This window comes from Protopterus annectens, chromosome 11.part0, assembly GCF_019279795.1.
Source record: "Protopterus annectens isolate FY-2018-M chromosome 11.part0, PAN1.0, whole genome shotgun sequence".
NCBI classification, from domain to species: domain Eukaryota; kingdom Metazoa; phylum Chordata; order Ceratodontiformes; family Protopteridae; genus Protopterus; species Protopterus annectens.
This window is the reverse complement of record NC_056745.1, coordinates 506298075-506324700: the sequence shown is the minus strand read 5'-3', so window position 1 is coordinate 506324700 and position 26626 is coordinate 506298075. Positions and strand designations below refer to the sequence as shown.

The 26626-nt window shown below is 41.6% G+C and overlaps 1 protein-coding gene across 4 annotated transcripts in view; it reads right to left on the bottom strand.

Annotated features, from left to right (window-relative positions):
- The window catches only part of BEST3 (bestrophin 3), a 474344-nt gene that overhangs the window by 53103 nt on the left and 394615 nt on the right, over positions 1 to 26626 (bottom strand). For all 4 annotated transcript variants that reach the window (XM_044088000.1, XM_044087997.1, XM_044087998.1 and 1 more), the window contains one exon: positions 17850 to 17930. In XM_044088000.1, coding sequence (XP_043943935.1) covers positions 17850 to 17930 — 81 coding nt within the window. The remainder of the gene's footprint in view (positions 1 to 17849; positions 17931 to 26626) is intronic.

Here is a 26626-nt window from a genome sequence, read left to right as displayed (position 1 = left end):
TTTTAGGGTTTAGTTTACTATGCCTCTGTCTAGTAGTGACAAAGAGATGACCCCCGGGGTAAACCTACGATCTCCCATCCACTCGTCGAGATTTCTCTTGAATAGAGTCAGTGAAGGGTTCTGCCTAACATGGACTGGGATTCTGTTCCAGAGTGTAGGGAGCCTCTGGGTTATGAATCTGTCCCTCCAGCACGTTCTATTTATTTCTGTGTTGAGGTTTAAGTCACTTGTTCTCGTGGCTCTGATGGATTTGGATTTTTTGAGGTGGAGCATGTCCATTAATTCAGGATTGGACATGGCCTTGTACGTCAGGCACAGATCACCTCTGAGTAGGCGGTATGCGACTGAATAGAGCTGGAAGTTTTTCAGTCGGGCAGCATATGACATATGTTTAAGACCCTTTATCCTCTTGGTGAGGAACTTTTGGGGTCTTTCCAACTGCTGCAGGTGTCGGGTGAGATACATCCCAAATGGGGCATTGTACTCAATCATTGGCCTGATAAGAGAAGAGTACAGGGGCACAATGACCTCTCTTGATCTAGATGTGAAACCCTTCATGATAAGGTGGGCAATATAGAAGGTCTTCCTAACCACTTTGGCAATGTGAGTGTCAAATGAGAGGTTACTGTCAACCTGGGTCCCTAGGTCCCTGATTACCTCTTCCGACTTAATGGATTACCGCCTATGTGGTAATTTGTCGGTACCTTGTTTTTCCCAAAGGGTATGACTATACATTTTTGGCGTTAGCTTAAGGCCATGGCTCTGGCACCAATTCTCCATTTCTATGAGGCCTCTCTGGAGGATGTTTGTGTCCGCTGTCGTATCAATTATGGCCCAGTTTGCAGTCATCTGCGAACTTTGTCAGCCATAATCCTCCTATGTTTGCCTGTACCTCGGAAAAATAAATGCCGAACAAGAGGGGTCCCAGGACTGAGCCCTGTGGGACACCGCTTGTGACTGGCTTAGTGTCTGACATAGCTCCAGCAACTCTGACCCTGTGGGTTCTGTCCTTGAGCCAGTTTGCAACCCATCTTGTGACATATGGGTTTACATTTAAGCTGGTGAGTTTGTCTATGATGCCCGAGTGGGGTATTGTGTCAAAGGCTTTTGCAAGGTCAAGGTAGGCTGTGTGAACTGCCTTACCCTCATCAATGGCCTTAGTGACTGTTTCAAAAAAGTCGACCAAGTTCAGAAGGCAGGATCTGCCCTTGACAAAGCCAAATTGGGTAGGATCCAATGTCTGTAGGTCCCCAATGTCTTTGTTTATGAGTTCCATAATGATCCTCTCCATAGCTTTGCAGACCAGGCTCGTCAGGCTTATGGGGCGGTAATTTCCAGGGTCCGTAGAAGCACCGCCTTTGTGAAGTGGGACCACTGTTGCCGTATGCCACTCTTTGGGTACGTATCCTGTGGTAAGGCTAAGATTAAACAGCAGCCTTATGTGTGGGTTTAGTTCCTCTTGGAGTTCATGTAGCACACAGCCCGGGACACCATCCGGTCCCATTGATGCTGTGTTTTTAGCTTTAGAGAGGGCGGCTCTCACCTGGGCATCTGAGATGTTAGGGAGGCTACACTCTGCTGGGATAGTTATTTCTCCTTTTGGGGGGGAGGGGGAGGAGAAATTTGCACTGAACCTGCCTTCCAGAATGTTGGCAATGTCAGTGGGTTCAGTGTATTTTGTGTCATTTTGGACTAACTCTGAGCATATCTGGGAGTTTCCACCCAGGTTTCTAACATAGCTAAAGAAGGCCTTGTGATTGTCTTTTGTGTCATTTGCGATTTTTCTCTCAAAGTTGGCCTTGGATGATTTTATGAGTGATCGTAGTTTTTTGCTAGTACTGATCAGAGATGCCTTTCCTTTTAGGGATTTTGCTCTGTCATCTAGTAGCTTCCTCCTTCTGTTGTAAAGTTTGTTTATGGCTGGGGTCCACCAGACCGGTCGCCTGCCTTTGGGGGAATGGGTCTTGGTTTTATTTGGGATTGCATGATCCATGCATTCTTGAAGGTGCCCATAGAAGGCATTTGCAAGGGATTCAGCAGTGTGGGTTGTGGTTTCCACTGGCCCAGGGGCCTTGAAAGATACCACTTCAGTCTTAAGAAGTGTGAAGTTTGCTTTTGAGAAGTTCTTCACTGTGGTCTTTTGTGCAGGGGGTGGGAGCGGGATGTGGATTTCCAGTGAGATTAATTTATGGTCTGATCTTACCAAAGAGGGATGTACTTCCGGTGTGGAGCATTTTGTCCCCATGTTTGTGATGATCAGGTCTAGTATATTGTCTCCTCTTGTGGGAATGGTGACTAGTTGTTCCATTGCATTTGAGTTTATGAATTCTAAGAACCTTTGGGCTAGAGTGTTGGGGCTTGAGTAATGTCCCCAGTCTATGTTTGGGTAGTTGAAGTCTCCCAAAATGATGGTATTTGGAGAGACATTCATACTCTCCAGTGTCTTCAGGAAGGCTGTGTGGGGTTCCTGAGTTTGAGAGGGTGGTCTGTAGCATGCTACAAACTGTAAGGCAGTTTTGCCTATGGTTAGTTGCACCTGGATAGTCTCCGATGCTTCGTGCATTGCCACTAACCTGGAGGTGTGGGTATCTTTGATGAAAATGGATACTCCCCCTCCTTTTGTGGTTCTGTCCAAGTTTTGGGGCCGGAAAGCATGATATGAGGTAAAACCTGATAGTGCTGGGGTGCTCTCAGGAGCCTTGAACCAGGTTTCAGTCACTGCACAGACATCGATGTTCTCCATACTGAGAAGGGCTTCGAGGGCGTGCATCTTGAGGTTTAGACTTCTGGCATTGAGCAGCATTACCCTTAGTTTTTTCCACTTGTGTTTTCTAGGGAGGTAGGTTCATCATTTGAGCCTTGCCTAAAAAAGGCACTATGGGGGTGGCAAGAGCCTTGGCCAATATCCGGAAGCCCAGGGGTGACAGGTACAAACCATCCCTTGCGAAGCAGCGTGGCTTGTCATATAATATATAATATAATATATGTGTAAGTTGTTGGTTATAATCAAACAAATTCATTATGACAAGTCCACCTCCCTTATCCGGTTGCATGACCCGGATATTACTATTAGTTTTTAATTCATTTAACTTGTCACTTTGAATCTTCGTGAAATTGGTAGACATTGATTTGTCTTTTTTGTTGTTGAATTGAATATGGTGCCTAAAGTCAAGTTCACATATTTCCTCAAATAATTTTATTTAGGGGTGGAGAGGTGGATTTATGATGCTAGGTATATGTAAAAAATTATTATGTTCCATACATGGGGCTTGCTGATGTAACACCGCTAAATTAATCTTTCTAGTAAAAAGTTTTAGCTCTGTAATAATTTCAGTCATTTTTGCCCTTCTTTTTGGGACAAAAGTGAGGCCTTTACTGAGTATGTTCGCTTGCTCAGTAGTGATAACAGCCTCACTGTAATTATAAATGTGAAAATCACCCTTCGTACTGGAAATGAGCTGATATGCATTGGCATTATTGTGATAATCGCCCAAACTTACTGCATCTAATTGAAGTTGCTCCGTGAGCCTGTCCTCTGCTTCCTCCATGCTCGCGAACTGTTGTTCCTCATCCTGTAAGTGTCTTTGTTGCGAAGCCGCTCCGAACGGCGCAAACTGCCATTCTCTAAAGGGAGCTGTTGGTTGTTACTGTTTTCTTTATCTTGCACTTGCCCACCTTCATCATCCTCAAATTGAGAAGTATTACCCTTAGATTCTTTACACCATTGCCCTCGCGATGGTTTCGGATAGGCCAGCCCCTTAGAATAATCAATTCTATCTCTTTCCAGTTTCCGAGTTTTTCTTTCCGCAACGATGTTACTGTGTTTATCTATTTGGGTAAAAACTTCCAAATATTGATTCTGGCATGCATTAAATGCCGACTGTTGTTTGATTTTAATATCCAAACCTTGAATTTGCTTATTAAGCTCATCCATTTCTGTTGCATTGTGTTTTATTAACACTTGTAGGAACTCACACCCCTGCCGATCAAATAGTTGTAATAGCTCCTTGTGAAGTGCACTGTTTTCCTTTAAGCCTGTAGGATATTTCCAATATCTCAGGCCCTTAGGAATTTGTTGTCTTTTAATGCATTCTTTAAAATAAGAATTTTCATGCACTAATTTACGATACCGCCATACAAGATCATGGAACTCATCTACCATTGATGAAAAAGTTGGTGTGTTAGAGTTCCTATGACCATCATTACATTTCACTTGGTTAAGCCATTGCTGCAATTCATTAGTATTAAAAACCATATCAGTATTTTGCAACTCATCCCTTTCCTGTAATGGTAATTGTCCTGGTGGGATGCTGTCAGTACTATCAACACTGTCCGTTCTATTATTATTAAAATTCGGTAACCTTGGACCTCCATTATTTCTAGACATTTGTTGTATTAATTGAGTTAAACTAACAACCGATTGTTATAGTTTATCAAACTCAGTTCTTGTGACCATTGTGTCCGCTTCTTGCATGCTACCGGATGCCATAAAACTAATAACCACAAAAACCAACCACAAACTATGAACAAGAAACCAGCAGCACAATGACAAGTATCGGACCACCAATGAGTAATATCCAAAGTTTTATTCCAAAAGATGGTGAGCGCTTTCAGCTGTGTAATACCAGCCTTCATCAGACAATTTAAAAACACATATTGCATTGCTTTTAAACCTTGTGGGTTATGAGCAATTTATCAATTAATCGATTAACCAATGATAATGAATCTCAGTACCATTCACCATTAGTATAAACATTTTCACCATTATCCATGAGGTATTCCTCTGTCTATTTACATTTCAAGTATTACAGAATTTTTGTTTATGAACAAATATTTAAAACCAACATATGCACTAAATATGTAATACATTGTGTATTAAAACAGGCATAAAATATAACTTCTAAAATCTAAAATGTGATGCATGACCTAAAATTATATCACTACTAACCATATTTATTATTTATTTATTTTACTTCTTTTTTCAGGCATATTTTGACTTATGAATTTTAATTGACTTATAAGTTTTAATCATTTCCCTATTTTCTTTCCTGAACCCAAAATTGATTAGTAAAAACTACAAGAATAACCTAGCTAAGCTATAGTTTTTCACAGTGTGATACCTTAAACCTCCTGTAATAGAGGCTCATGGGATATATGCAAATAACTCCTTAAGGCATCAAATGTTTCAGCAATATGGCTTATGAAAATCCATGACTTTTAACTTTTTCTTTTTAAGTCTGTGGATACATTCAGGCCAATAAAGCCAAACTCCACTAGATCTGGACATGCACGTTTCAGACTTCTTATGACCTCATCAGCAGAGCATAAGTAGAATGTTTGGGTTTACTTTAGAAACATAGGGTCTATAACTCAACTGATGCACATAATCTTTAAAGTGTCTACAAAATATCCCAACCAACATCCAAAGCAAAGAGTAAAAAGATCACACAGACAAACCAATCAGTAAAAACTACAAGAAAAACCTAGCCAAGCAACAGTAATCGTCTCTTCCCTTGAAACCCAAACTTCCTTGAAAATATACAGAAGCTCAACAGCCTTTGAAAATGCACAGAAGCTCAACATTCTTTGAAAATGCACTGAAACTCAACAGTCATTGAGATGGTTTGCAGTTCATGTAATGGATTTAGGCTCTCAGGTCATGTATTGATCCAGCTCTGGTGAAGGTAAGAAGAAGGGCCAACTTGTGTCAAAACAGACTATTTCAAAATGGTTGTCTAAGGCTATTACCTTTTGTTATAATCGACAAAAAAATATTCCAAGTAAGGTCAAAGTGAACAGTATCAGGGCCTTGGCTTCATCTATGGCTTTTTGGAAAGGGTTGGATTTTTGAAGTTTTCTACAAATGGCAACGTGGGCATCTGTACATACTTTGACAAAGCACTGGACTTTTCTCCTTCCATCACCCAAATGTAGTATATTAGGGTAATCTACTCATAGAGCTAAGGCTACTGCAGCATGGATCAATATGAACATAGTACAGTTGTATAAGTAAACTTAACATAACAGTAGATGCTTGAATGATCAGTGCTGCGGTAGCCTCTCCCTCTCTCCATCTCCCTGTTAATGCCAGGCTGTGGTTATTTATTTTTTGCTCTTCCTAGCATTGTCCTTTCATGGCTCAGCCTCCCTCTGTTTGTTTTCAGGAAAGCTCTGAAGGGCTTGACACCCAAACTTTTCTTTCAGTCAGCTTAACTTGAGCTGCTTGACTGTTTGGGTACATGGACGGTACCTTGAAGCTTTGGAAGCTGGCCAGCTGTTATAGCCTTGGCAGAAAATTATCCATATAGCTAAGGCTACTGCAGCACTGATCATTCAAACACTCACTGTTATGGTAAGTTTACTTACACAACTGTAATTTGCAAACATTCTAACCACATTAACAGGGAGATGTTGAGAGGGAGAGGCTACTGCAGCACTCATCATTCGAGCATCTACTGTTATGTTAAGTTTACTTATACAACTGTACTATGTTCACCATATTGATCAAAGTTATTCTAAAAGTGTATTACTTCTGGTTTAAGTACTTGGGTTTCAGGACAGTCATTTTACATTAAGAATGTTTGTGGTCTGCGCTCTTGTGGGAGGAGAGGCTGGACTCTGCCCTTCAGAGCTATGAATTTCTGGTTAGAGGCTTATAGTGCCTGCATATATGAACTGTTTCTTACTGAAATTGGTGTGCCTTGTTTGCTGTCACATAAACTAGATTCAGTCCTGATGAATCTAGCTTTGTTTGTATAACTTGAGCACTAATCCAGGCCTTCTTTTTTGGAGAAGGTTCCCCTGCACCCCACTGGCAGGAGTGTGCGGTTAGAACTTATCTGATTGAAGACTACAGGAACAGGGCTCGGTTTTGAGATTTTTTTTACTGGTTAATTGGGTAATTTGTTTAAAAGCCTTTTCTGATTGCTTGTAGTCACCTAAAGCTGTTTTAAGTGCATTTTTTACTTTTTGTATTCGTTTAAAGCTGTTTTAGGTGTATTTTTTACTGTTTTTGCCTTATCTTTTCAAAAAAAAATGTTCCTTGTTTCCCACCTTTCTAAGCTAGTATAGTCCAATTTTCAGGCTAGTGCTGAATTCAGGGCTATGTTACAAGTTTCTGAGTTGCCCATATCTTACTTGGATAGAAAGAAGTTTCTCTGTTCACCTGTGAGAGAGGGAGCTTTGAGCAGCCATCTGTCCCTGGAGGAGTTGTTCCAGCCCAGAAGTTAGTAGTTATAGGTCATTTTGGGCTAATTTCTATCTCTTTCATTTCCCTACTGTAAAAACCATGTTTGCACAGCTTTGCACGTCTGGGCAGCACCAGTTAGCTAGGGCTAAATTATTCCCAGCTACACCAAGTCTCCTCTTCAGTTTTTCCCTTGAAAGTAGTCTAACTCTCAACCTAAGCACTTAAAAAGCATCCTACAGTCCAGCACTTGCTCAGACCTAATAGAAAGCACTAATATACCCCGACACTTAATTGCCCAGCAGGGAAAGGCTCATTATTCACCCCTCACCAACCAAGCAGCTCACCCTACTATTCAGGCATGACCAAAGGGCAATTTCAGGTATACTCTCCAGTCCAGCTGGTGAACCTGGGTATCCTGAGGCAATGTTACAACTGTCTCATGTACACAGACAGCCCTCTCCTCCTACCACAAAACATTAACATATGCGAGAGATGCAATTATATAGCTAAATTGGAGGCTAAGCTCTCTCCACCCAAGACTGGAACAGGCAGTCATGAGGAGAAGGTTAACACTTGCATCACACCTCCAGCCTCACATAGACATACTAAACCAGCACTGGCAAAAAATACACATAAATACACAAAATCATACTCAGAGGCTATAAATAAAAACCTGCAAAAGCATCAGAGACCTCCAAAGCAGACACTCAAAAAACCTGCACCTCCCATCACAAACCAGACAACACATAAAACACAAAATCAGTGTGCCACACAATCACAGCCCTTAAGGCGAAATAACATACCTAACACACTAGTAATAGGCGACTCTATAGTCAGACACACTGATGTCCCACTCACTAGGCTGGACAAGGAGAAGGTTACTGTTAGCTGCCTGTCAGGAGCCAGAATCCACCACATAACACAAGCACTTAGGTCACTCTAGAACAAGTACAAATATGACTCTGTCATAGTTCATGTTGGTGTGAATTACCTGAGATGTACCTTCCTGGACTACATGAAAAGAGACATGGAAGAGCTCTCTGATCATGTAGCCCAGGCGGGTATGACCCTGACCCTGAGTAGCATCCTGCCCTCACCAAGAATAATATGGCAGTATAAAGAAAAAAATATCAATTTCAACAATTGGCTAAGCTTCTGGTGTCATTCAAAGGAGATCCAGTGTCTGTCAGCCTGGGATGACATGCTCGACAAGCCTCGTTGCTTTGCAATAGATGGCTTGCACCTGTCACCCCTAGGCTTTCAAATACTGGCCAAGGTTTTTGCTGCCCCCATAGTGCCTTTTTTAGACAAGACTCAAAAGTCAACCCACCTCTGTAAACAGCACAAATAAAAAAATGAGGGTTATGCTACTCATCGCCAGGAGTTTAAATCTCAAAATGCATGCACTCAAAGCACTCCTCAGTATGGAGAACGTCGACATCTGTGCAGTAACTGAAACCTGGTTCAAGGCTCCACAGAGCAACCCAGCACTACCGGGCTACAACTCACACCACACATTTTGGCCACAGAACATGGACCAAAACACAAAAGGAGGGGGTGTATTTATATTCATTAAGTATACCTACACCTCCAGGTTAGTGGCGCAGCATGATACCTCTGAGATCATCCATGTGCAACTAACATTGGGCAAATCTGCAATGCAAATTGTGGCCTGCTTCAGATCACCCTCCATGACCCAGGACTACTATTCTGCCTTTCTGGAGACACTGGAAAACATGAAGGTCCTTCCAAACACCCTGATATTGGGCAATTTGAATTACCCTACCATTAACTGGGGAAACTACTCAAGTACAAACTCCCAGGTCCAGCACTTCCTGGCATTTATCAACTCAAATGCTCTGAATCAGCTGGTAAACTCCCCGACCAGAGGTGAAAACATATTGGACCTGGTCATCACCAACATGAGCGACAGGTGTTCCGCACCAGAAGTCAACCCGTCACTGGTTAGATCAGACCATAAACTAATCACTCTGGATGTCCACACCACACCACCACCCCCAACCAAGGAAACCACAGTGAAAAACTTTTCTATAGCAAACTTCACCTTACTTAAGACAGAGGTGGTAAGTTTCACAGCCCCCACGCTAAAGGATAACAGTGTCCAAGATGCAGGAACCTTTACAAATGCACTCTATGAGCACCTACAAGGATGCATGGATCATGCCATCCCTAGAAAAACCAAGACTCACTCCCCTAAGAGAAGGAAAGCAGTCTGGTGGACCCCTGCCATAAACAGGCTATACAATAGAAGGAGGAAACTAGTTCAGAAAAAAAGCAAATCCCAAGAAGGAAAGACATCCCTGGTCAGTATCAGTAAGAAACTAAGGTCCCTCATGAAATCATCCAAGGCTAACTTCAAAAGAAAAATAGCCAAGGATTCGAAAGATAACACAAAGCCTTCTTTAGCTATGTCAAGAATGTAAGTGGCAACTCACAGATATGCTCTGAGCTAGTGCAAAATAGCACCAAATATACTGAACCTACTGATATTGCCAACATCCTGGCATATAGATTCAGTGCAAACTTCACCCCCTCTCACCCCCAAAAGGGCCCACAACAATGCTGGAAAAGTGTAGTGTCCCAGAAATCACAGACGCACAGGTGAAAACAACCCTTTCAAAAGCCAAAAGCACAGCATCAATGGGGCCAGATGGTGTCCCAGGCTGCATCTTGCAAGAACTACAGAACGAATGAACCCCCCACTTAAACACACTGTTCAACCTCAGCCTCTCCACAGGCTATGTACCCATAGAATGGCACACAGCAACGGTTATTCTGCTCCACATAGGAGGGGCCTCAACTGACCCTGGTAACTATCGCCCCATAAGCCTGACTAGCCTGGTCTGCAAGGCTATGGAGCGCATCATCATTAAACTCATTAACAAACACATTGGGAACCTCCAAACACTTGACCTGACCCAGTTCGGCAGATCATGCCTACTAAACCTGGTTGACTTCTTCGAGACTGTCACCAAGGCCATAGATGAGAGGAACGTGGTTCACACAGCCTACCTTGACCTCGCCAAGGCTTTTGACACCATTCCCCACTCGGGAATTATAGAAAAACTCACCAGCTTGAACCTAAACCCCTATGTCAAGAGATGGGTTGCCAACTGGCTTACAGACGGAACTTACACGGTAAGAATAGCGGGCTCCATGCTCGACTCTAAACCAGTCACAAGCGGTGTCCCACAAGGCTCAGTCCTGGGACCCCTACTTTTCATCATATACTTCTCAGAAGTACAGGCAAACACAGGAGGACTATGGCTAACCAAGTTCACCGATGACTGCAAACTGGGAGCCATAACTGACTCTCCGGCTGACACGGACATTCTCCAAAAGGGCCTTACTGAGACGGACACCTAGTGTTAAAGTCATGGTCTCAAGCTAAATGCCAAAAAATGCATAGTCATCCCATTTGGGAAAAACAAAACACCCATGAATTACCACATAGGTGGCAGCCCTCTTAATACAGAAGAGGTAATAAGAGATCTGGGGACCCAGGTAGATAGTAATCTCTCCTTTGACAATCATATTGCCAAAGTAGTTAGGAAATCCTTCTATGTAGCCCATCTAATTACTAAAGGGTTTGCATCTAGAAATAAAGAGGTTATAGTGCCCCTCTACTCGTCACTCATCAGACCCATCATAGAGTACAATGCCCCATTTGGGATGTACGTCACAAGACACTTCCAACAGCTGGAAAGACCACAAAAGTACCTCACCAAGAGGATTACTGGCCTCAAACATATGTCCTATGCAGCCCGACTGGAAAAACTCCAGGTATACTCAGTGGCATATCGCTTACTCAGAGGTGATCTCTGCCTGACTTACAAAGCCATGTCCAACTCGGAATTGATGGACATTCTCCACCTAAAGAAATCCAAGTCACTGCGAGTCACTCACTCTAGTGAGCTAAACCTCGCCACAACAATAAATAGAACAAGCTCGAGGGATAGATTCATGTCACAGAGACTCCCCATGCTTTGGAACAAAATTCCTAACTACATTAGGCAGAGCCCCTCACTAACACTCTTCAAGAGAATCCTTGACGAGTGGATGTTAACAGAAACTACACCCCTGGAATCGCTTAATTGGCTCTTCTTGATAGAGGCTCAGTTAATTAATGGGGCGGCAAAAGCTGACACACTCCTGCTAGGCTTATAAATGCCCTCTGGCAGATAGCCTAGTACTACCTATGAACCTATGACCAATCCAAATGTATTGGCCCTTTAACAAATAAAGAAAAAAAAGCTTCACAGAATGCACACCTAAAAATATAGACTCATATACCATGAACTCAATAAAGAACTATACCATCAGAAATTAAAATTCAATAAATTAAATATATTACAATTAAAATGAAAAAGAAAAACATTAAAATATAGCAGTAATCAATAAAGAAATCACAGTTGCAGTCAGCCAATTGGAAAATGGCATTACCAGCAGCATTGACCCAAATCTAAAAATCTACATTAAATAAAACTAAACTAGCTGGAAAATAAACTATGAATCTAACATATTTGAAAACTGACTTTCAGTACACTGCTGAAAAAAAAAGATCACAAAAATTGCATGACAATACAAAAATAATTAAAGCAGAAATCTGCACTTTTAAAGTTTGTCCTGTTTGTTGCATTTACCTGTTCAGGCTACACACTCAAGTGTGCTAGCATGTGTTACATATTTACTGCATTTTCCTGCTGTTTGTTGCAAAAAAGAAAAAAAACAAAAAAATTATCCTTGTTTCTCGTCTTTCCTGACCTAGAGTAGTCCAAATACAGGCTTTGCTGTATTCTGGACTTTTGGAAAGTTCCTGTGTTGCCCATTTCCTTTCTTGGATAAAGGGAGGCTTCTTTGTTCACCAGTGGCAGTGGGGGAGCTTAGAGCAGCCTATCTATCCCTGGAGGAGTGTTCCCAGCACAAGAATCTGATAGTCTATTGGCTGTTTTGGGCCAATTTCTAGCTCTTTCAAGTCTCCCTGTATGAAACCCGCTTTGGTGCGTTTTTTGCGCTTGTTACTACTCAGCCAAGCTCCTCGTGGTTCTGCAGAGTGGTGCTAGCAGCAGAGAGGCTAAAAGAGCAACTGCTAACCTGATAAAAGTGTTTTTGTTCCTGCTACTACCTGGGCGACTGTCTGATCTAGCTAAACTGCAAGTATTTCTGCTTCTTGAACTGTTTTAAACTGTTTAAAGTTGTTTTTGCACCTGCACTTTTAAAGTTTGTCCTGTTTGTTGCATTTACCTGTTGAGGCTACACACTCAAGTGCGCTAGCCTGTGTTACATATTTATTGCATTTTCCTGCTGTTTGTTGCAAAAAAGAAAAAAAAACAAAAAGATTATCCTTGTTTCCTGTCTTTCCTGACCTAGAGTAGTCCAAATACAGGCTTTGCTGTATTCTGGACTTTTGGAAATTTCCTTTGTTGCCCATTTCCTTTCTTGGATAAAGGGAGGCTTCTTTGTTCACCAGTGGCAGTGGGGAGCTTAGAGCAGCCTATCTATCCCTGGAGGAGTGTTCCCAGCACAAGAATCTGGTAGTCTATTGGCTGTTTTGGGCCAATTTCTAGCTCTTTCAAGTCCCCCTGTATAAAACCCGCTTTGGCGCGGCTTTGCACGATTGTGCGCATAGCGCAGCATCAGGCAGCTCCGCTTAATTAGGTTTAAACCATTCTTGGCTCCACAAAGTCTGCTCTTCACTTTTTCCCTTAGAACTGATCTAGTTCTCATAATAAACATCCTATTCCTACTCTAAAGCCTGGCACTTGCTCACTAAAGCAATTATATAAGTCAGCACTAAAAAATTAAAAGCACTACACCCTCACAAACTCCCCTTGAGTACCTTGTTCCCCATTGGCCCTTTTTTTCAATTATAAAGGAATTCCCAATACTATTCTAGCATGTCCAAAGGTCAGTTGTCAATCTCCTATCTGGTCCAGCTGGTGAATTTGGGAATCTTGAGGCAATGTTACATCTGCCTCATGTACACAGACAACCCTCTCCTCCTCCCAACGAATTCCAACACAAGTGAGAGATGCAACCATATAGCCAAACTGGAGGCTAAGCTCTCTCAACTCAGTACTGGCGTAACCAGTCAGGAGGAGAAGGAAACCACACTCACTACAATTCCAGTGTCACATAGACCTAACACGACAGCAAACCAAACACATAAACACACAAAAACATACTCGGAGGCTCTAAATAAAAATCTGCCTAAGCAGCAGAGACCTCCAAAGCAGACACCCAAGCAACCGCTACCCCAAAACAAAACACGTGCAACACATAGCTCACAAAGCCAGTGTGCCGAACAGTCACAGCCCTTAAGGCTAAACAACACACCTGATACACTTGTAATAGGTGACTGTATCGTCAGGCACACTGACGTCCCGCTCATCAGGCTGAACAAGGAGAAGGTCACGGTGAGCTGCCTGTTGGGCGCTAGGATCCGCCACATAACACAAGCACTCAGGTCACTCCAAGGCAAGTACAAATATGACTCAGTCATTGTCCATGCTGGTGTGAATGACCTGAGACGTACCTCCCTGGACTATATGAAAAGAGACATAGAGGAGCTCTCTGAGCATGTAGCCCAGGCCGGTATGACCCTGACCTTGAGTAGCATCATACCCTCACCAAGAATGATGCCACAATATGAAGACAAGATGATCAATTTCAACAATTGGCTTAAGTATTGGTGTCATTCAAAGGGGATCTGATGCCTGTCAGCCTTGGATGACATGCTCAACAAGCCACGATGCTTCGCTAGGGATGGCTTGCACCTGTCACCCCTGGGCTTTCAGATATTGGCAAAGACTCTTGCCACCCCCATAGTGCCTTTTTTAGGCAAGGCTCAAAAGACAAACCCACCTCCATAGGTATCACAAGGGATAAGAAACTAAGAGTAATGCTACTCAACGCCAGAAGTCTAAACCTCAAGATGCATGCACTCGAAACTCTCCTTAGCATGGAGAACATCGATATCTGTGCAGTAACAGAAACCTGGCTCAAGGCTCCCGAGAGCACCCCAGCACTACCAGGTTATACCTCATACCATGCCTTTCGGCCCCAAAACTTGGACCGAACCACAAAAGGAGGGGGAGTATCAATATTCGTCAAAGATACCCACACCTCCAGGTTGGTGGCACAGCACGAAGCATCAGAGACTATCCATGTGCAACTAACAGTGGGTAAAACTGCCTTCCAGTTTATAGCCTGCTACACCACCCTCCCAAACCCAGGAACCCCACTCAGCCTTCCTGAGAGCACTGGAAAATATGAAGGTCTCTCCAAACACCATTATATTGGGCGACTTCAACTACCCAAACATAGACTGGGAGCATTACTCTAGCTCCAACACCCTAGCCCAAAGGTTCCTAGAATTTATAAACTCAAATGCTATGGAACAACTTGTTACCACTCCCACAAGAGGGGAAAACATACTGGACCTGATCATCACCAACATGGGGGCTCTATGCTCCAGACCAGAAGTGTATCCCTCACTGGTAAGATCAGACCATAAACTAATCTCACTGGATATTCACATCCCGACCCCACCCCCTGCCCAGAAAACCACAGTGAAAAACTTCTCTAAAGCAAATTTCACACTCCTCAAAACCGAGGTGGAATCCTTCAAATCCCCCGGGCCTGTGGAAAATACGGCCCAGACCGCAGAATCCTTTATAAACACATTCTATGAACACCTTCAGGAATGCATGGATCATGCAATCCCAAATAAAACCAAGACCCAATCCTCCAAAGGCAGGCATCCTCTCTGGTGGACCCCAGCCATAAACAAACTATACAATAGAAGGAGGAAGCTACTACATGATAGAGCAAAATCCCAAAAGGGAAGGCATCTCTGATCAGTATTAGCAAAAAACTACGGGCACTCATAAAATCGTCTAAGGCCAGCTTCGATAGAAAAATTGCACAGGACACTAAGGATAATCACAAGGCTTTCTTTAGTTATGTTAGGAACCTGGGTGGGAATTCCCAGATATGCTCAGAATTAGTCCAAAATGACAAAAAATACACCGAACCCACAGACATTGCCAACATCCTAGCTGACAGGTTCAGCACAACCACCCCCCCCACCAAAAGGGCAAATATCTATCCCAGCAGAGTGCTGCCCCCCGACATCTCAGATGCTCAGGTAAGAGCCGCCCTCTCCAAAGCATCAATGGGACCAGACAGTGTCCCGGGCTGCGTCCTACATGAACTACAAGAAGAGCTAAACCCAAACATAAAACTACTATTCAATCTCAGCCTTACTACAGGATATGTACCCAAAGAGTGGCATACAGCAACAGTGGTCCCTCTCCACAAAGGTGGTGCCTCAACGGATCCTGGAAACTATTGCCCCATAAGCCTGACTAGCTTGGTCTGCAAAGCTATGGAAAGGATCATCATGGACCTCATAAATAAAGATATTGGGGAACTACAGACACTGGATCCTACCCAGTTCGGCTTTGTTAAGGGCAGATCCTGCCTCTTAAACCTGGTTGATTTCTGTGAAACAGTCACCAAGGCCATTGGCACGGGGAAGGTGGTCCACACAGCCTACTGGACCTCGCAAAAGCCTTCGTTACAATACCCCACTCGGGCATTATAGATAAGCTCACCAGCTTAAATATAAACCCTTATGTCACTAGATGGGTTGCAAACTGGCTCAAGGACAGAACCCACATGGTTAGAATTGCTGGAGCCATGTCAGACTCCAGACTCCAAACCAGTTACAAGTGGCGTCCCACAAGGCTCAGTCCTGGGACCTCTCTTGTTCGGTATATATTTCTCTGAGGTACAGGCCAACACGGAAGGACCGTGGCTGACCAAGTTCGCAGATGACTGCAAACTGGGTGCCATAATCGACTCTCCAGCCGACACAAGCATCCTACAAAAGGGCCTCATAGAAACAGACAACTGGTGCCAGAGCCATGGCCTCAAGCTAAATGCCAAAAAGTGTATAGTCATCCCCTTTGGCAAAAACAAAGTGCACACAAATTACCACATAGGTGGTAATCCATTAAGTACGGAAGAAGTAATTAGGGACCTGGGGAGCCAAGTTGATAGCAATCTCTCATTTGAGAACCACGTGGCCAAAGTGGTTAGAAAAACATTTTGTATAGCTCACCTAATCATGAAGGGATTCACATCTAGATCAGGGGAGGTCATCGTGCCTCTTTACTCATCCCTCATCAGGCCCATAATTGAGTACAATGCCCCTTTTGGGATGTTCCTTACCAGACACCTGCAGCAACTGGAAAGACCCCAAAAGTACCTCACCAAGAGGATCAAAGGGCTCAAACAGATGCCATATACTGCCCGGTTAAAGAAACTCCAGTTCTACTCAGTGGCATACCGCCTGCTCAGAGGCGATCTGTGCCTGATGTATAAAGCCATGTCCAACCTGGAATTAATGGACATGCTGCACCTCAGAAAATCCAAATCCCATCGAGCTACGCGCTCTAGAGACTTGAACCTCAGCACTGAAATAAATAGGACATGCTGGAGGGACAGATTCATAACCCAGAAGCTCCCTTCACTCTAGAATAAAATCCCAGTCCAGGTTAGGCAGAGTCCCTCATTGACTCTCTTCAAGAGGAATCTTGATGAGTGGATGGGAGATCGTAGGTTTACCCCGGGTATCACTTCTGTGTCACTGTTAGACAGAGGCATAGTATACTAACCTCAAAAAAGGGCATAGCAAAATTCATTTAAAATGGGTGGCGAAAGCCAAACACACTCTGGCTAGGCTTATAAATGCCCTAGGGCAGATAGCCTAGTATGAACCTATGAACCTATGAACCTATTAACAGTGCAGCTATGCAACCTGTAAAGAGGTCTATTTTAATTCTGTTTATTCTAACTTGGTTTATTGCCAGTCTTCCCAGTTCCAAGCATACCGAGCCAGATTACAACTAAAAATTAAACAGAATAGATTGACAATAAACATTTTTTACACTCTTATATTGGGGTCTGCCACTGCACTCATGATCCATAAATATATTGCATTTGAGGCTGCATCAAGTTAAAGAAAAGAGAATAATGTGCTTGTCTTTTCTTTGAGGTTGTGTGACACTGGAAGTAATACATTTATATTTCATGGGTGTGATGGCAGAGTCAGGGTACGGGGAGGTTTAGTGCAGTTGCAAAAAAACAGTCCCAGTACACTGTGCAACAGCATACTACACAGTGGTGAGGTTATCTTTGATGGGATGGTTATACCAAACTTAGGGCTGATAAACCAGAGTAGATATACATAAAGCCCTAACGTCCTGCTCAGCATACAAGTAACTGCCAGTTTCCACTAAAAAGAATAGGAAACAGCAACATAAGATAAAAAAACAAACTGATCCATTTCATATGTCTGCTTGATTGAAAAATGAAAAACTCTTTTGCTGTAGGATTAGGGAATGCATTTTGTAACTCATGGCTTCTGCATTCATCATGAGATTTCATCTCTATACCCACAATATGCGATACTTTGCTTATCACATAGCAGATTACCGCACATTCCTTATATATAAAACACTTTAGCATACACTTTGTAGTACATTAGGACATCTTCCAGCTTTTTTATAATACAATCTGTAGCACGCTGAGCAACCACAAGTTTGAAATTAATATAAAATGTATAACTTACCTGTAGATTTCTGTCAATACACCAGTTAGGTTCAAAGTCATCATCATCTTCGCCAAATGGATTGATAAGTTGTTCTGCAACCTAAAAAGAGAAAGAAAATTTTCTGAGAACTTTTCTGGTTTTAGTGTTGAGCATGTCTCAGTGAATTATGGAAAATGGAGTAAAACAATCATATTTTACAGGCCCCAGTGCCATATGATTTTGCTGTAATTCATACAGTACCACATATCTGTAGAGCAGTGCAGGCTTTATGTATTCACAAGTGGCTTAGATAGAAAGAACTTTAAGATCTAGTACTGCTGCGGGTTTTTATACACAATATGAATGGTAACAGTACTGTGTAGTAAATGAGGCCTGCTTCACCTAGAGGGCAGTCAATTAGATTTTATGAACTATGAAAACATGAACAATGATGGAGTTACAATTGTTAATCTTTGTGGTGATTTTACTGTTTGCAACTACAGTCATATTAATGTTGGGCCTGAATGGGCTGAACTTTTTTCCAAAGGTTTTAACTTTGTGCCTGCAAGGAAAGCTAATTTAATTGATACCATTTTACAGTTGAAAATGTTTTCTAGGAAACTGAATCTTGCTATATTTTTTTCTGGTGATAATCTGAACCCCAATACAGGACAGTTGTCTAGACCTAGTTTGTTCATGCCCCCTGTTCATCCAATAGTACACATTTTTGAATCCCTTTGTGAGTTAGAAATTAGGAAAACTCTGACAAAGGGTAAACAGTCAGTACCCTCTAATTTGTCCGAGGTAAAACACTTCTGTTGAAGGATATTTTAGACAGAGGTGATATAAGACTTATGAAACTGGACAAAGTAGAGGGACTGGATGTGATGGACAAGGAGGTGCACAATGGGAAAATTTTCACTATGCTCTTTCGTTCCACCTATACTGAAGTGTCCAAGAATGAGTTAAACTTGGCTTAAAGGAACATAGGTTCATAGGTTCATAGGTAGGTACTAGGCTATCTGCCCAAAGGCATTTATAAGCCTAGCCAGAATGTGTTGGCTTTCGCCGCCCCCTTAGATTAGTTCCCTGTGCCTCTGTCCAGCAGACCCACTGAAGTGATCCCCGAGGTAAACTTTCTGTTTCCCATCCACTCGTCAAGATTTCTTTTGAAGAGTGTTAGTGAGAAGCTCTGCCTAATGTAGATTGGAATCTTGTTCCAAAGCATGGGAAGTCTCTGGGACAGGAATTTATCTCTCCAGCACATCCTATTTATTGTTGTGGTGAGGTTTAGATCCCTAGAGAGTGTGGCTTGAGGGGATAAGGTTTTCTTTAGGTGGAGCATGTCCATCAATTCTGGGTTGGATGTGGCCTTGTATGTCAGGCAGAGGTCACCTCTGAGTAGGCGGTATGCAACCAAGTACAGCTGGAGTTTTTTCAGTCGAGCTGTATAGGGCATCTGTTTGAGGCCAGTAATCCTCTTGGTGAGGCACTTCTGTGATCTTTCCAGTTGTTGCAGGTGTCTTGTAAGGTACATCCCAAATGGGGCATTGTACTCAATGATGGGTCTGATGAGTGATGAGTAGAGGGGCACAATGACCTCTTTTGATCTGGATGCGAACCCTTTTGTGATTAGGTGGGCCACATAGAATGATTTTCTAACCACTTTGGCAATGTGATTATTAAAGGTGAGATTATTATCTGCTTGGGTCCCCAGATCCCTTATTATGTCTTCCGTATTTAGGGGACTACCACCTATGTGGTAGTTTGTGGGTACTTTATTTTTTCCAAAGGGGATGACTATGCACTTTTTGGCATTTAGCTTGAGGCCGTGATTTTGACACCAGGTATCCATCTCAGTGAGACCCTTTTGGAGGATGTCTGTGTCAGCCGGAGAGTCAATTATAGCCCCTAGTTTGCAGTTGTCTGCAAACTTGGTCAGCCATAGTCTTCCTGTGCTTGCCTGTACCACTGAGAAGTATATGCCGAACAGGAGGGGTCCTAGAACTGAGCCCTGGGGAATGCCACTTGTAACTAGTTTAGAGTCGGAACTAGCTCCCGCAACTCTCACCATGTGGGTTCTGTCCATGAGCCAGTTGGCAACCCATCTTGTGATGTAGGGGGTTATGTTCAGACTGGTGAGCTTGCCTATAATACCAGAATGGGGAATGGTGTCGAAGGCCTTAGCAAGGTCTAGGTAGCTGCGTGTATCACCTTTCCCACATCTATAGCCTTGGTAACTGTCTCAAAGAAGTCCACCAGGTTTAGGAGGCATGATCTGCCCTTAACAAAGCCGAACTGGGTAGGGTCCAATGTTTGGAGGCTCCCAATGTCTCTGTTAATGAGTTCCATGATAATGCGCTCCATAGCCTTGCAGAGCAAGCTAGTCAGGCTTATAGGGCAAGTATTCCCGGGGTCTGTTGTGGCTCCACCTTTGTGGAGTGAAATAACCATTGCTGTGTGCTACTCTATGGGTAAGTAGCCTGTGGAGAGGCTGAGTTTGAACAGTGTGTTTAGGTGAGGGGTTAGTTCGTCTTTGAGCTCATGTAAGTTGCAGCCTGGGACATCATCCGGTCCCATTGATGCTGTGTTTTTGACTTTGGAGAGGGCTGTTTTAACCTGAGTGTCTGTGATTTCAGGGACTCTACATTCTTCTGGTATGGTTATGGGCCCTTTTGCGGGTGAGAGGTGGGTGATGTTTGCGCTGAACCTGTCTACCAGGATGTTGGCGATATCAGTCGGTTCAGTGTATTTTATGCCATTCTGCACTAACTCTGAGCAGATCTGAGCATTGCCACTTAGATTCTTGACATAGCTAAAAAATGCAGTGTGGTTATCTTTGGAGTCCTTGGCAATTTTTCTTTCAAAGCTCGCCTTGGATGATTTTATGAGGGATCATAGTTTCTTTCTGATACTGATCAGGGATGTCTTCCCTTCTTGGGAGTTTAATCTTTTCTGTACTAGTTTCCTCCTTCTATTGTATAGCTTGTTTATGGCAGGAGTCCACCAGACTGGTTTCCTTTTCTTGGAGGAGTGAGTCTTGGTTTTGCTTGGGATGGCACAATCCGTGCATTCTTGTAGGTGCCTGTAGAATGTATTAGTAAAGGATTTTGCAGCTTGGACAGCGTTATCCTTCAGCATGGGCGCTTTAAAACTTTCTACCTCGGTCTTAAGTAACGTGAAGTTTGCTTTTGAAAAGTTTTTCACGGTGGTTCGCTTGTCTGGGGGTGGGGGTGGAATGTGGATATCCAAAGTGATTTGTTTATGGTCAAATCTTACCAGCGAGGGGTTGACTTCTGGTGTGGAACACCAGTCTCCCATGTTGGCGATGACCAGGTCCAATATGTTGTCACCTCTGGTGGTAGTGTTGACCAGTTGAACCAGGGTGTTTGAGTTTATAAATTCTAGGAAATGTTGGGCAAGGGAGTTAGTACTTGAGTAATTCTCCCAGTTAATGTTTGGGTAATTGAAATTACCCAATATTAGGGTGTTTGGTAGGACCTTTATGTTTCCCAGTATTTCCAGAAACATGGAATGGGGGTCCTGGGACATGGTGGGTGATCTGTAGCAAGCTACAATTTGAATTGCAGTTTTGCCTGTTGTTAGTGACACATGGATGATCTCTGAAGCATCGTGCTGTGCCACCAACCTGGAGGTGTGGGTATCCTTGATGAATTTGGATACGCCCCCACCTTTTGTATTTCGGTTTGGGTTCTGTGGCCAAAATGTATGGTATGAGTTGTGGCCTCGTAGTGCTGGGGTGCTCTCTGGAGCCTTAAACCAGGTTTCTGTTACTGCACATATATCGATTTTCTCCATACTGGGGAGTACCTCGAGTGCATGCATTTTGACGTTTAGACCAGGCATTGAGTAGCTTTACCCTCAGTTTTTTGTTACTTGTGCTATTTACGGTGGTGGGTTTGTCTTTTGAGCCGTGCCTAAAAAAGGCAATATGGGGGTGGCAAATCCCTTGGCCAGTATTCGAAAGCCTAAGGGTAACAGGTGCAAGCCATCTCTAGTGAAGCAGCGTGGCTTGTCGAGCATGTCATCCCAGGCGGACAGACACTGGATCCCCTTTGAATGACACAAGAAACTTATCCAATTGTTGAAATCGAGAATCTTTTCTTTATACCATGGTATCATTCTTGGTGAGGGCAGGATGCTACTCAGGGTCAGGGTCATACTGGCCTGGGCTACGTGATCAGAGAGCTCTTCCATGTCTCTTTTCATGTAGTCCAGGGAGGTATGGCTCAGGTCATTCACACCAACATGGACAATGACAGAGTCATATTTATACTTGCTCTGGAGTGACCTGAGTGCTTGTGTTATGTGGCAGATCCTGGCACCTGACAGGCAGCTAACAGTAACCTTCTCCTTATTCAGCCTAGTGAGTGGGACGTCAGTGTACCTGACTCTATAGTCACTATATATATAGTCTACATAGACATGACCCTAGAAGACCTACTTTTAAATGGTCAGATTAGTTTGGATCTCCTTGATTTTTTGAGTTTAAACATCCCAAAATTCCAACTATTTCTGGAATCCCAAAGGTCCACAAATCTATTGTGAACCCCCAGTTGCGCCCAATTGTCAATGCTAAAGCATCAAAGACTCTTTGCTTAGCAAAATATATTGACAGCAAAGTTAAACATACATTAGATGATAGGCAATGGGTGATAAAATATTCTTGGGATTTTTTTGGGAAAAATCAAGCCTGAGATGTATTCTGACAATTTGATTATGGTCGCAATTGACATCTGTGACCTTTTTTCTGTAATTCCACACAAAATTGGGGTCGAATGGTTCTATGACTATCTTGGTTTCAATTCTAGTATGGACCATAATACTATTTTAACACTCCGTACCTGTATGGAACTAGTACTCAACAACAATTTTATTACTTTTGAAGGACAGATTTTTAAACAAACCCAAGGTGTGGCTATGGGTGCTTGTTATGCCCCAGTTTTCACCAGCATTGTTCTTGCTCATTGGGAAGACTTGTACATTCTAGACTCAGAATTTAAAAGTATGTGGGCACTGTATGGTCAGTATTTGGATGATTTGGTTCTTTTTTGGACAGGTAGTGAAGCTGATTTGGATAGGTTTTTTACATATACTGTAACTATATAAAATGTACTACACATTTCTTGAAATTTACTATGGTTAAAGATGTGTATCAGTTAAACTACTTGGACATTACCATTAAGAAGGACCTTGATAGGAAGATTTTTACTTCCCATTTATACAGGAAACCCACATATTCAAACTCTGTTACATTTTCAGAGTTGGCATCCATCTCAACAGAAGAAGTCCCTTGTTAAAGGGCAATACGTGAGACTTGCAAGGATGATTTCTGAGGAATATGATTTTTTGGATGAATGTAATATACTGCAGAACATGTTGGAAAAAAAGGGGTTACCCTGCTGTCTTTGTTAATAGTATTTATAGTGAAGTATTGGAAGAAAGACAACTAGGTACTTACAAAGTTTTGCTTTTTTCTGGCCTTCCTGAAAAGGTAGAGAATGTAGGTGGTAACAGATTTGGCAGGGCTTTGATTCTTACCTACACCTTGGATTTCTTTGATATAAAACAAATCATTAAAAAACTATGGTGCATTTTCAACCTAGACAATGAAGTTTCATGTAAGGTTGGTACACAACCCCTTATTGTTTACAAAAGGGATATGTCCTTAAAGGAACTAATTGAGGGGAAGAAAATGGAAATTTTGGACACAGCTGGTAATAACAAATGTGGTAGATGCGGTCAGTGTTCTTATAGCATGGAAGGATCTAAACTAGTAGGTAAAGGTTTTGGGACCATTTGGCTTAAGAAAAACTATTATTGTTTTTCTAAAGGTGTAGTGTATCTTGCAGTCTGTGATTCCTGTGACAGTTTCTACATAGGAAAAACTATAAGAGCTCTAAAACAAAGAATCTAAATACATATTTATGATATAAGACAGAAAAATGAGGGCAATGCCCTCTATAAACATATTAAGAAGTTTCCCACTCATTCATTTAAATTTGGGGTCATTGTCTATGTGGACCTGGATTCTAGAGGGGGACCTTCAGATGTATATCTTGAGTTTCTTGAACTCAAATGGCAGATTAGAACAAAATCTTGTATTGCACCTGGCCTTAATGATAGATTGTCTCTTGGCTCTTTGTTAAGGATAAAATTAATGTATTTTATTTAACAATATTTATCAGTGGTTGACCTATGTAAATGTCACTACTTTTAATTGAATTGATGGTCTTTTATTCATATAATATTTTTTCAGGGACACTGTACTTTTGAACACTGGGTGTTTTGACATTTATGTAGTGTGAACAGGTTTTTACAAATGTTTATGTGCTGGGGAAATTATGTCAAGTCATGTGTGATTTATTCAACCTATGAAATGCTGAATGTGTTAGGGGAAATGATGTCATGTCATGTGGGATTTATTCAGCCTATGAAATGCTGAATGTGTTAGGGGAAATGATGAAAACCAACTGCAGAACTGCAAAGACACCAGGAACTCGGACACTATACTGAAAAACCAGAGAAATTTATTGCACAAACACGGTTTAGCGCTTTCAACAGTATTCCACTATCTTCATCAGAACAACAATTACACATGATTCAAAGCTTATATACATTCTAAAATCCCGCCAAAAACTATTAAACAATTGAATAATTGAATAATTGTTGTAACCATAGTAACTACCCCTGAATCCTGAACAAAGAATAAAAATTCCTGTACAAAATAACATCCAGAATTCATTGAATACCAGTAACTAATGGAACCCTCAAATATCACATACCTTCATAAATATTATGCAAAAAATAAAGAAGAATAAAAAGTAAAAACTTCATATAAAACTTCCTAATTCAACGTAGTGCATGTATACTTCAAATACATTATATAAGAAATGCTAAAAAGGTATATAAAACTAATAACAGTACTATAGTAGTACCAATATATGTACATACATACAAAACATAAACCTGATAGGAAATAGGGATGTATCTTAGGAATAAACAAACATATTCTCATATGAGTTGGCCAATAGCCATATGATTTCACTATAGAGACGTATAAAACATACTAAACATATTAACCCAATAATAAAGCAAAAAATTAAACCTTAACTAAAGGTTTCGTAGGGATCATTTCATTGAGCCCAGGAGATGTTGCCGCATCCAATCTAATCTGCCACCTAATCTCCTTTTCGCCCACAACAGCCTTTATGTTCCCACCTCTTGGATTGGGTGAAATCACTTCCAATATGGCAAATTTAAACATCTTACAATTAGGACTGTTGATAAGATGTCTCGACAAAGCATTATTGACATCACACTTTCTCATGCAATATGTGTGATCATAAATCCTATTCTTCAAACAGCGATCAGTTTTCCCCACGTAAAAACTCATACATGTTTGGCATACCCCCAGATAAACTATATGCTTCGTCAAGCAATTGCCACTACTGAACCAAATTTTACTTTTCAAGCAATTTTTCAAAACAATACTTGGGGAGTCTAATATGTATCTACAGAAATTGCACTGCCCACATTTTTTAGTTCCTGTTCTCTGTATCTTCATATTTTGTTGGTATTTAGATTTAATCTCAATAATTCTTTTTATATTGTTACCAGCTTTGTATACAAAGTGTGGTTTATCACTAAGTTTATTTTTTAAAGACTGGTCACTGGTCAAGATGTTCCAGTTGGTTGCAATAATATTCTTCACTTGACATGAATGTTTGCCATATTTAATAATACAAGCTTTTTTATATTCAATGTTGTCACCACCAGAATCAGTGTTAATTAACCTATCATCAACAATGGGTTCTTTGACAAACCAGGAGTGGTTTATATTTACGTCCCCATTCATTGCTAACATACTGGGTTATATCATTCACCATCTTACGGGGATACCCCTTGTCAATAAACAAATGCCCAATATATTGAAGCTCATGTAACATCACGTCCCTTTCAGAACAGGAACTAAAAAATGTGGGCAGTGCAATTTCTGTAGATACATATTAGACTCCCCAAGTATTGTTTTGAAAAATTGCTTGAAAAGTAATCAGTAGTGGCAAACATATAGTTTATCTGGGGGTATGCCAAACATGTATGAGTTTTTACGTGGGGAAAACTGATCGCTGTTTGAAGAATAGGATTTATGATCACACATATTGCATGAGAAAGTGTGATGTCAATAATGCTTTGTCGAGACATCTTATCAACAGTCCTAATTGTAAGATGTTTAAATTTGCCATGAAGTGATTTCACCCAATCCAAGAGGTGGGAACATAAAGGCTGTTGTTGAAAAAAGAGATTTAGTGGCAGATTAGAGATTGATGCGGTAACATCTCCTGGGCTCAATGAATGATCCCGAAACCTTTTTTAGTTAAGGTTTAATTTTGCTTTTTATATTGGTTAATATGTTTGTATGTTTTTTATACGCCTCTATAGTGAAATCATATGGCTATTGGCCAACTCATATGAGAATATGTTTGTTTATTCCTAAGATACCCTATTTCCTATCAGGTTTATGTTTTGTATGTATGTACATATATTGGTACTACTATAGTACTGTTATTAGTTTTATATACCTTTTTAGCATTTCTTATATAATGTATTTGAAGTATACATGCACTACGTTGAATTAGGAAGTTTTATATGAAGTTTTTACTTTTTATTCTTCTTTATTTTTTGCATAATATTTATGAAGGTATGTGATATTTGAGGGTTCCATTAGTTACTGGTATTCAATGAATTCTGGATGTTATTTTGTACAGGAATTTTTATTCTTTGTTCAGGATTCA